We start from the raw sequence: 12,691 nt of genomic DNA, 5'->3' as shown, positions 1-12,691 counted from the left end.
GTTGGGTTTCCAATGTGACTCATTAACTTGAGCTTGCTAGAAATGGCAGATGTTCATGGGCAGGGATCCATCCTCTGGATAAAGTAAACATAGTACAGGTCATGTGCCGCATTTGAATTAAGAAAAAAAGTGTAGGGAAAGTTTTTCCCTGTTAGATTCTCTTTGGAAATGTCCCAACCAAAGCTGACTTGTCAATTGATTTGCACCCTTTTCTCATAACTTATAAATTGTTGCTCCTAATTAATTTTTGCATTCTTGAATCACGAGTGTACTTTGAAAGCCCTCAACAGCATGTCTCTCTTTCTTAGCAATAAATGTGTCTTGCAAAAAATCTGTATTATGTCATACTTACCAAGGTCTTGCTGTCCTGTTTGATTATGGTGACTATTCTCCCCTCGGAGGAACCATCTTTGCTTGCTTGCTTGATGCTGACATTGATGATATCGGGGAAATCACAATAAGGCTGTAGCTCCTGCCAACAGAGATATACGTTATGACTTTGGTATTTTGATTTCTAGCTTAGCAGCTATAATGAGCTTTTCTGAAGTTACTCTGTTCTTCTGTGGTCATAGCACGCCATGAAAAGTAAAGCTATTTCCTATGTTCCTGGTTCTGGTAATCAGATAAATGGATTCTTTTGCATTTCTATTCCTCTTCAAACTGCTTTACTTACAAGCAATTGCTTCTGCTTAGTTTTGTTTTTAGATTTTGTATATTATAGCTATTTAACAGATGTGCAGAGTTGGCACTAGTTCCCATGTGTACAATAGGTTTTATTCACAGTGCTTTAAAAGAGCTATTCCAAACTTTAACTATAGAAAGAACTGGAATCTAGAGGTTATTTCCTTCGCTCACTCTCACCCCAATTCCACATCCAGGCTTAATCAAGCAAACACAATGAGTGTTAAAAGTAAACAGAAACAAAACCAGTGAGGTGTTAAAAGTAAACTGACTCTCATAACCAAACAAAGCCAACTGAGTAGGGTACTCAGTAGAACATAAAACAGTCTAGATGAATAACAGATGTATATAAAGGATAAAGGAATACAAAATTTATGCTGATAGCGTTAAGTTGTGGGTAGTCTTGCATGGAACAAATAAATATGGACCAAATGGACTGTTGCTGTGCTGAGAGTTCTGGGCAGGAACAGAGTTATATGGAGAAAGAGAGTGAAGAATGAGGCATAAATATGTTTCACTTAGTCCAGTGTCTGTCACTGCTCATGCTACACCACATGACAACTCAGCTGGAGCTGGTCAATTTATTCTTCATGACATGGCGTCAGAACTAGTGCACCATGTCCGATTGGTACATGGCGATTAACGGATATAGAAATATGCTTTAAATTATTCAAAATCTAGATCAGGCTGGTTGTGCCTGAAGTAAAAGAAGAGGAGGAGAGAGATGTTATGTATTTTAAACTATTTCAACTCTTTCACATACTCTTAAATTTCATGGCCCTTTGAAGTAATTCCCTCATCGAGATTGCACAATTGAAAGGGATTTGCTTCTGGTATCATTGCTTCCTCAGCCCGTCATCAGTGGGACTACCCTGGATCTTCACTCAGCAGTTTCCATGATGACAACATAGCCAAATCGGAGTATTTACGAGGGGAGAAAATTTCTGATGTTTCCTATTTTAGGACCTGAAATGGGCAGCATATGCACAGACTTACATGTCCAAACTTGGAAGGTCAAAGGCTGGAAGCTCAAAGTTCAGCGTCAGGCCTTGTTATCATTGTTTGGACAATTGCAAGCACCCGCGGTGTCATTGTAAGGGCCTTATTCAGGATCTTGTAGCAACCTTGTGAATAATGTTGTGTAGCTGCACATCATGGAGTATAAACAGTATATTTGAGAGGCGTTAGAACATGTGACATTACACTGCACACTGAAAGAACCGGACTGCAACAAATGAGGGTGGAAAACTTAAATAAGCATACTATGATGAGCATAAAAAGAAACCAACTTAATCCTTTTCTAATGTAATGACAACTCAGTTTCTAGTATATTTATCATAACCATATACTTCAGTATTAGTATGAATGTATGATAAAGAACATTTCTTTGAAGTATAAGCTTGAAGGAGGTTCTTGACTTTGCTTATTCCTTGCTTGGTGTATCCTGAACCAAATCTCAGTGTATTTATAAGGATCAATACTGTCAGCAGCTAGCCAAAGAGAGGGAAGCAGACAGACAGGCAACATCACTTCGGATCAATGTGACCTCCTCCCTCTATGAGCCCCAATTTCACAAATCACACAGACCTTTCCCAAACTACACCTAACTTTCTCATCTCTAATGTCTCATATGGGGATCTGAGGATTGGTGTTCAAGCTCCAGCCATTGCCTCTCCCCGTGCTGCTGAGTTCTGGAGTTGCTGGCCTTTGATTGATAGGCGGGCAAGCCTTCATGATCCAGATTCATAATTCCCGGATTGTTGAAAGATCCGGTGGATTCTCTGACTAAAGTAGGTCATAGGTTTCTCACCAGAAAACTCTTGGTTTTGGAAAAAGTCTGCAAGTTGAAAATTTCTGACCATCGTTTGTAAATAGTTGAAGCCTAGGAATTGGGCCTTGAGGCATTGTGCTCATTACAACCTGAAACCACGAAAGTAATTTGTTTATTCTTACTGTAATGTTCTGACTGTCAATGAATCTATAACCCAAGTGAATATATTGTCCTTAATACTAATAGCTCTAATCTTACAGAATGTAGCCTCATAGATAGGATTCATGTACAGCACAATACAGCAACTCTTTTCCTCCCTTCCCCCTCTTTTCTCTGCTCCTCTTTATAATTGTAGAAGAATCTTTTTTAAAATCACAAGTACAATAAGAGCATTCTGGTTACATTAACTTAATTTGAGAATAAAATGAATAGTAGTGCTAGTAAAATCTTTTTTTAAAATACATGGTGTTTATTTGGACAGACATCACCTACCAATTATTTCCTGTTCATTGCAATGTTCAGCATAATTTGTGACTCCTCAGTTACTGAAGCAGTCCATATCCAAATGCAACAAAATCTTGGACAATTCCCATATTTGAGCAGGTAACTGACAAGTAATATCCACACCACACAAGTGCCGGGCAGTGGCCACTTCAAAAGAGATAATCTGACCATTATCCCTAGATATTCAATGTCATTACCACTGCAGTATTACCTAACCCTAACCACTAGCAATATCCTGGGTGATTGCCATTGACTACAAACAAACTGGACTAAGCATATAAATGTAATGGTTACAAGGACAAGGCCAGAAATCTTGCAGCAAGTAACTCATTTCCTGACTCCCTAAAGTCTGTCCACCATCTACAAAGCACCTCCATTTGCCTGGACGAGTGCAGTTCCATCACTCAAGAAGGTTGACACCATTCAGGACAATGCAGTCTGGTTGCTTGGCACCACATCCACAAACATCTACTTCCTCTACCATCTATGCACTATAGCAGCAATGTGTACCATCTACATGATGCACTGTAGAGATTCATGAAAGTTCCTCAGACAACATTTTCCAAACCCATGACCACTACCAACTAGAAGGACAAGGTGAGAGATACATGGGAACACCATCAGCTGCAAGATCCTTTCACAGCCACTCCCTCTTGATTTGGAAATATATCCCTATTTCCCCAGTATCACTGGGTCAAATCCTGAAATTCCCTCCCCAATGACATTGCTGCCATTGTGCGAAAGGCAAATGGACTAAAGTGGTTCAAAAAGGCAGCTTACCATCACCTTTTGAATGGCAACTGAGATCGGTTAATAAAAGCAGAAAATGAAGTGTGAAGATCTGGTACAGGAAGTTAAGTGATATTGGTCTGAGGTAACAGATGAGCTTCTACGTGACTGCTGGAGTCGATGGACAGGTCCATATTCAACACCATAATTCAAACCAAGCTCATCTCTAAATCTAGGACTCTTCTCTCTCTTCTGCAACTGGATCATTGAATGCCTGACCTGTAGACTGCAATCAGTAAGGATAGGCAACAGCACCTCCTCCACGAGGATCCACAATAATGGTCCCCACTAGGCTGTATACTCAGCCCCTTACTACACTCGTTATACACTCACGATTGTGTAGCCAAATTCAGCTCTAACTCCATTTACAAATTTGCTGATGACACCACCATAGTGGGTTAGATCGTAAACAATGATGAGACAGAGTACAGGAACAGGTCGGAGAGCTTAGTGGCATGGTGTAAAGACAACAATCTCTCCCTCAATGTCAGCAAAAAGAAAGAGTTGATTATCAACTTCAGGAAGCAGAGTGGAGAACACGCCCCTTGTCTGTATAAATGATAGAGGTGGAGGTGGTCAAGAGCTTCAAGTTCCCGCCAGTAAATAACACCAACAATTTGTGCTGGTTCATTTACATTGACTTTATGGTCAAGAAAGCACACCAATGCTTCCATTTCCTCCGAAGGATGAGGTAATTTGGCATGCCACAATGACTCTTAGCAATTTGGTGGGTGGCATGGTGGCACAGTTTGTGGGTGGCACTGTGGCACAGTGGTTAGCACTGCTGCCTCACAGCGCCAGAGACCCGGGTTCAATTCCCGCCTCAGGCGACTGACTGTGTGGAGTTTGCACGTTCTCCCCGGGTCGGCGTGGGTTTCCTCCCGGTTCTCCGGTTTCCTCCCACAGTCCAAAGATGTGCAGGTCAGGTAAATTGGCCATGCTAAATTGCCCGTAGTGTTAGGTAAGAGATAAATGTAGGGGTATGGGTGGGTTGCGCTTCGGCGGGGCGGTGTGGACTTGTTGGGCCGAAGGGCCTGTTTCCACATTGTAAGTAAGTAATCTAATCCAATCTAATCTAAAAAAAAAATTTAATTGATGCACCATAGAAAGCATCCTATCCGGATGCATCGCAGCTTTGTGTGGCAAATGCTCCGTGCAAGAAATTACAGCCAGTCCAATACGGAAGCCAACATTCCTTCCACTGCCTCCAGGCATATTGTGTGTTTGCTTTCAATAGCAGGGGGATTGAGTTTAAGAGCCGCAAAGTTATGCTGCACCTCGAAAAAGCCCTGGTTAGACCACACTTGGAATATTGTGTTCAGTTCTGGTCGTCTCATTACAGGAAAGATGTGGAAGCTTTAGAGACGGTGCAGAGGAGATTTACCAGGATGTTACCTGGACTGGAGGGCATGTCTTATGAAGAAAGGTTGAGGGAGCTAGGGATTTTCTCACTGGAGCGAAGGATGAGAGGTGATATGATAGAGGTGTACAAGATGATGAGAAGCATAGACAGAGTGGATAGCCAGAGACTTTATCCCCATGACAAAAATGGCTGTCACAAGGGGACATAATTTTAAGGTAATTGGGGGAATGTTTAGGGGAGATGTCAGAGGTAGGTTCTTTACACAGAGAGTGGTGGATGAGTGGAATGCACTGCCAATGGTAGTTGTAGACTCAGATACTTTTAAGTGACTCTTGATAGGTATATGGATGATAGTAACATGAAGGGTACGTAGGTTAGAGCTCAAAGTGTGTTGCTGGAAAAGTGAAGCAGGTCAGGCAGCATCCAAGGAGCAGGAGAATCGACGTTTCGGGCATGAGCCCTTCTTCAGCCATTCCTGAAGAAGGGCTCATGCCCGAAACGTCGATTCTCCTGCTCCTTGGATGCTGCCTGACCTGCTGAGCTTTTCCAGCAACACATTTTCAGCTCTGATCTCCAGCATCTGCAGTCCTCACTTTCTCCAGGTACATAGGTTAGTTTGATCTCAGAGTAGGATAAAAAGTCGGTGCAACATTGAGGGCCGAAGGGTCCGTACTGTGCTGTACTGTTCTTTGTTCTATACCTCTCACTGCCTTGGGAAAGCAGCCAACATTATCAAAGACGCCTCCCACCCTGGTTATATTTTCTTACTCCCTCTTCTGTCAAGCAGAAGATGCAAAACTTTGAAAACATATCAATAGATTCAAGAACAGGTTTTTCCCCCACTGTTACCAGACCTTTAAGTGGACCTCTCATATACTGAAGTTGATCTTTCTCTACATCTTCCCTGTAGCTGTAACACCACTTTATGCATTCTGTCCTATTACACTTGTTTAAGGTACGATTTGCCTCGATAACATGCAAAATAATACTTAACACCGTGTCTTGGTACAGGTGACAAGAATAAATAAATCACACCAAATGCTGGTCCAGCCAAAATACTCATCCCATAAGTGAATTGAAAGAAAACAAATGATTTGTGCATGAATCAGTATCTGACTTAGCTATGTAGGCCAGAAAAGCTCTAATTTTCATGCCAGATGTGTGCTGACTTGGTTGATCTCAACTTCTGTACTGGCAAGTGTGCTAACATATCCCTGGACCTGGTAGGAGTAAAAAGCCTAGGGTTTGGACTCTTGATTCATTACATATCCAATACATATGTACATATGCATGTATGCCTGCACATGTACAACTGTTTGTGAAGATAGGTGTGAAATCTATGGGGGCGAGTGTGCAGGTAATAAGAAAAGACTGTGTTAAGTTCAGGTATGATGTAATTTATATCCTGACATCTTATGATCATTCATGATGTAGATTTACACAAGAATGAATGAATGTTAGGAAACAAGTAAGATTGGGGTTTGGAGGTGTGGGAAATAATGAGGTACAAATCATACCCTTGGTACAGAGTCTACTACGAGTTAACCTGGGTCACCCATCCATAGCAACAAACTGCAGTGATAGTGTGAAGTCACTTACATGGGGAGCTAAGACAGGACTGAATACTGAACAGTATTAGCATCACAGCTAAGACAGAAATAAATTTAACCACAGGCACCCAATTTTAAAGATATTCACTAATGACTTCTATCCAAATAGGACATGAAAAGATAAGAAAGTTGTACCTAGGAGCAGGCTTGGTCTTCATTTTGGCTCCACTAATTAATCAATCAATCAGATCACAGCTGATCTATTTATGGTATCATCTTCATATTCCCATCTGCTTCTTTGATTCTGTTGTCTATCAAAAATCTATGAATAAATTCAACAACACAATTTCCACTGTTTTCTATGGAAGTGAATTTCACAGACCATTGATTCTTTTGGAAGAGAAAGAACAAAAGTTCTTAATTTCCGCCTTCAATGAGATATTTTATTCTTCAACTGCGTCCCCTTATTCCAGTCTCCACAACAGAGGAAACATCTTCCCAGTATCCACTCCATTAAAGCATCTTAATTTTACACGTTAAGGAAGACCATCACTTATTCTTCTAAACTGCAATGGGTATAGGCAAATCTGCTTAACATTTCCTCAGAACATAATTCCCTCAATCCACGAATGAACTGAACAAATCTTGTCTGAATTGCTTCGAATGAAATAACATCTTCTTTTATCAAATAAGATGACCAAAGCTGTACACAGAACACCAGATGCAATTTTACCAAAGCCCTGTGCAGCTACAGTAAAATGTTCTTAGTCTTATATTCTACTCTCCTTGTTACGAATAGCAGCACTTGATTTGTCTTCCGAATCACTAGTTGTAGCTACATATCAAATATTTGTGATTCATGAACCAGGATATACATATTGTACCTTACCACCAAATTCGGTAATCTCTCTCCATTTAAATCATATGCTGATTTTCTATTCATCCTGCCAAAGTGAACAAGTTCCTATTTTCCCCATGTTCTGCCACATTTGATCACTCATTTCATCCATCTTTTTGTAGGCTCTCAATTTCCTCTTGACAGCTTACTTCCTCATCTATTTTGGTAAATTTAGCTACTATACGTTAGGTTCCTACACCAAAGTCATTGGCATGGATTCTAAGTTGTTAATACCTCAGCACTGAATCCTTTGACGATCCACTCATTACGGCTTGCCATCTCATTGACCAATTTACTCCTATTCTCTGCTTCCTGTTAGCATTTCATGAAGGTTTTATCCAGCAGCACATGGAGTTGAAATTACGGAATGCAAATTCACAGCAGCAACCCTCTAAACCTGATATTTTTAGGAAGAAAAGGCTACAGAATAACACTTAAGTCTAGGAAGTTAAAATGTAAAGACTTTAAATAAAAATTATACAGGTGTCGTTGAGATAAGATTAGTCACTCAGCATGTTTTCATGACGGGATTTTCTTTGGAAAATCCGTTATTCTGTGGAACACATCACAATCTCAGTACTTATCTTCATTTAATTACTCAGACATTACACATTCACTGAATGTTATTTCTCTAGGTAAGGTCAACTGTTTGACTTTCTGCAAAGTGTCAGGAAAACATTAGTTATGCTTTCAGGGCTTGTAGATGGAAAAGGATTGGTGTCATCAGTTCTATTGCTGTTGGCTCACTTCTAGACAGATCAAGTTCAGACAAGGTAACAGAACTAAGCAAACATAATGACTGCTCTTTCATCCAGCCAATCAGTTAATTTATTGCAGAACTGCACTGTGCTCATCAGTACTAATTGTTTTTGCGCAATGTCCATTCTGTTCAATTGATTATCATGATAGTGGTTGGTCACAGTCAATTTCTCCCTAGCTGTAGTAGCTTTTATGGACATTAAAATGGCAGCAAAATTTTAGAACTTCATTTTATTATTCACCAGTTATTCCAAATCTTCACTTCTAATAAAATGCATTCTAGCCCTGTTCATCTCAAACTTCACATCTATCTCCATCTCGATGTCCCCTTATTAAACATTGTGCCCTTCATGTCACTGTCTCTTATGCTCTCCAGGTTGTGTTATTAGGAACTCGGTACCTAAAATTCTCCAACTTCACTTCCTTTTCAAGTTTCTCAAAACTCACATCCTTGACATGTTCCTATTTCTTAATTTCTCATTTTCTGGCTTGTAATCCATGTTCTATTTCCTGTAAAGGAAGGTGCCCTGTGACCTGTTTGTGTTAGGAGTGTTATTTACCAAACAGCAATAGAAAAAAAATACAAAAATTACAACAATGGGCCTGTACAAGAGAATGAATTTAGATATTCAATATATTACTTCCAATGGAAGTAACGATAGCAGCTCATTTCAATTTAGCTCTAGCCACATGATAACACATATTAAAACAAGATACTGATAGATAATTCATTCTGTGGTTCTTGATACTGTGCAAGATAAATCTGTTGGAAGCAAAAATCAAGGTTGCTGGAAAAGCTCAGCAGGACTGGCAACATCTGTGCAGAGAAATCAAAGTTAACATTTTGGGTCGAGTGACCCTTCCTCAGAAAGATAACTTTGCCCACCTTGAAGTTCTGCTCCTTCTCTGATGGAATTTCCAGACCAATCTTTGTTCTTGCCCACTGACATTTATTTCACTGTCCCCCCTGGTGTCTGACCAGGTACATTTTGTTTCCATAGCCACATCACATTCCTCAGTGACTGCATCTGGCTCAGACTCACCCCACATGGATTCCAACTGAAGTTTCATTCCTTGTGCTTTGAATCCACCCAGGATCACAAGTATCTCCGTGATGTTCAATGTTCCACAGACAGCTGCTCCTACTGCAATCTGATATTTACACTCAGGGGTGTAGTATCACATGCACTCTCTCGGCCTTGCTCTCCATTAGCATCGCATCACACTGGCTCAGCGCTGCACCAATCCGCATTTCCACTTCATCCTCCGACTCATTTGCTGTGCTAACCTTTTCTTTTCCTTACAGATAGCAACGCCCACAAGATGCAACAACTCAGTAATACCCACAGCCTCTGAAACCTTCCATCCCTCCACTTCCCTCTGACTTGATCCCCTCCATAACGCCATCTCCTGTCCGAATTCACCATCCCTCCTAACCTGATCTCCGATGCTGAACATTCTGTACTTAACGAAGGCCTCAGAGTCCCCACTTTATTTAATTTGGACACAATATGACGTTGAACTCTTCTTCCATCACTGAAGTTCTGAGGAAGGGTTAACCGACCCGAAACATTAACTTTAATTTCTCTTCACAGGTGGTGCCAGAGCTGCTGAGCTTTTCCAGAAACTTCTGTTGTGTTTGTAATTTACAGCATCCACAATCTTTCTTTTTTAACATCTGTTGGAAGCACACTCTTAACATAGTATTTCTCATTTTATTCAAGAAAATAATGAATGCTCCTTAAACCCAATTATTTAGAAGAAAAGATCTGTCCTTCAGTTGGCTCACTTTCCAATCAAAAGTGCTCAAATCAAAACAGGTGGCAGCATTATCCATTTGACTTTGGCATCAAATTCAAGTCAAACGCAAGAATTAAAATAAAGAATAGCCTCATTTATGGTGAGGAGACTACAACCATCTTGTCTGAACAAGTTGCTAGCAGATGCACAAGGTCAGTTAGAACAGAGCTCTCTGTGCTCTATTTTTACATCCAGCTCACACCAAGGGAAGATGTCTTGTCTCCATTCCCACTGATCCCAGTGGTGGTATTTTTAAATGTATCACACCAAGGGTGTGAGTGCAAAACCATATTCCTTTATTCACATCCTCCATGCTCTCTCCAATTTTACAACATCAATTTCAAGAGCAGAAGCTCATCTTTCGTCTTGGCATTCTGCAGCATCTGATCTGAACATCTCAAACAACGTTGAATTGTATTCTCTGTTTGTCCTGCTGTATGTTCCGATCAATAAGCCATTGATTTAATTGCCCACTTGTAAGCTCCGTGATTCACTCACTGAGTTTGACTGCATTGACTGTTGTGCAACATTCAGAAATGCTCACTTTCCAATTTTAAAAAATCATTTACAGACTGCGAAACCAACTGGATGTAGACTTGTGAAGCAATTCACATTTTATAACTCTTAAAATATGTAAGTTGGTCTGCTTGCATTTATTGGCTTCAGACACCATTTCACATCAGTTGAAGGCTTATATTACAGCATTCGATCTTTACATCGATTTTTCAGCATCGCGACACTTTCATTGTCTCTGTCCACTTGCAGACTTCCTCAAACAATTTTGTAATTAAGCTGCTTCCCCGACAATTGTATTTCCCTGCTAGCATTTTAGTGTCATTTTACATCTAAATCTGCGTTTCTCAAATCACTTGTGTGAAATCAAACAGGCAACAAGTCGCTGAGCTAATCTGGGTCCACTCAAATTTCAATTCAAGGAGCTTGACCCAACTTAATCTATAACTAAAGGACAATAATATCCAACTACCTGCAGCAGCGGATAAATTATTTGAGTGTATGTTACCCAGTCAGTACAGTAAAATACCTGACAAGTGGCATTCTGACTGTTGAAATACATGGCAACAATGCACTTTGGACAGATATGTCGTTGAAATTAGCAAGTGAACCATAATCCTTCAACAACTACTGTATTCAGGAAAAAGCTTCTTCTAAAAGTGTCCATGTTTAACTACAGTGGTTGGACAAAACAAATATATCATTCAAGGTTAAAATCCAAAGTAAATTCTTTTTTATTCAGCAATTCGTTTTTATATTAATAAACTCTTCATTCTTTGGATTGCTCGGTGAGGAATAACATATATTCTTGGAGCCTGTATTTTGCAAAAGAATTGCTCCTGAACTGGCGACTCTATACATTAGACAAAACTGCAGCTGGAAGTAAACTACAACTGTGCTGGAAGATGATAAAAAAAATTCACTGGATGTCATCTTGCTTGTAACGTGTGACAAATTGGTGGAAGTGTAGAAGATGTTTGTGCTGAACCAGGACAGGAAAAATGGAGGACATGATTGTCAGACAAGGAAACCACAAACCACACAGCTGAAAGGGACTGGCATGGTTTTCATCAAGTGCTCAACCTTTATCTCATCTGATGTGAGCATATCTACATTTGAAAATAACATTGCGATGGAAATGACGTACAACCGTTCTCCTGCACAGACAATTCCTAACAGCATTGTGACTGTACATACATCCCAAGGGCTGCAGTGGTTGAAGAAAGCAGCTCACCACCACTTTCTCCAGCCCAATGAGCAATGGGGTAAAAAAGCCAGGCCCAGCCAGCAATACCCACAGCCTGTGAACAAAAAAATCTAAAAAGACACTCACCAAAAATGGTTTTCATAAATATCACATAACTCTTAAAACTACTTCAGCCTAAGTGCAGCTAAGCTATGGGCTACACACAACCACCATATAAAATAATAGACAGATGCAAATAAGAGTCTCCATTAAAAAAAAACAGTAAGCTACACATTTTGGATTTAAGAGACATAGAAGGTCAAAGGGAAGTGGTTAGTGTAGCACGAACAGCTGGGAAGTTGACCAGAATGCATTGGAAGCTAACACAAAAAACTGCAAGGGACATGATCCTTATTTGTCATGTTGTGGCAAGTTAGGAGGAAGTGTAGAGAGGTTTGAGCTTATTCAAAATGAAATAGAAAATTACATGTCATTCCTTCCTTTCAAACTTCTTGCAAAAGTCTATATGGAAATATTGCTCTTTTTGAGGAATTGCTTCTGCAGTTAATGTATTTAGAGCAAAACTAAAGTTAGTATTTTATCTTACACATGATTCAGGGGATTCTTCAACCAACCCTAGCTGAATTCAAATCTGGTAGGTAAAAACAATGACTGCAGATGCTGGAAACCAGATTCTGGATTAGTGGTGTTGGAAGAGCACAGCAGTTCAGGCAGCATCCAAGGAGCTTCGAAATCGACGTTTCGGGCAACAGCCCTTCATCAGGAATAAAGGCAGTGAGCCTGAAGTGTGGAGAGATAAGCTAGAGGAGGGTGGGGGTGGGGAGAAAGTAGCATAGAGTACAATGGGTGAGTGGGG

The 12,691-nt window shown here is 40.3% G+C and overlaps 1 protein-coding gene across 2 annotated transcripts in view; it reads right to left on the bottom strand.

Annotated features, from left to right (window-relative positions):
• Nucleotides 1-12,691, bottom strand: part of jak2b (Janus kinase 2b) — a 169,286-nt gene that overhangs the window by 63,653 nt on the left and 92,942 nt on the right. For both annotated transcript variants that reach the window (XM_043715280.1, XM_043715286.1), the window contains one exon: nt 353-472. In XM_043715280.1, the coding sequence (XP_043571215.1) occupies nt 353-472 (120 nt within the window). The remainder of the gene's footprint in view (nt 1-352; nt 473-12,691) is intronic.

The sequence above is a fragment of the Chiloscyllium plagiosum genome, chromosome 2, assembly GCF_004010195.1.
Source record: "Chiloscyllium plagiosum isolate BGI_BamShark_2017 chromosome 2, ASM401019v2, whole genome shotgun sequence".
In the NCBI taxonomy this organism is placed as follows: Eukaryota; Metazoa; Chordata; class Chondrichthyes; order Orectolobiformes; family Hemiscylliidae; genus Chiloscyllium; species Chiloscyllium plagiosum.
Note: the sequence above shows the minus strand (reverse complement) of the source record. Positions and strands in the feature narration are given on the sequence as shown.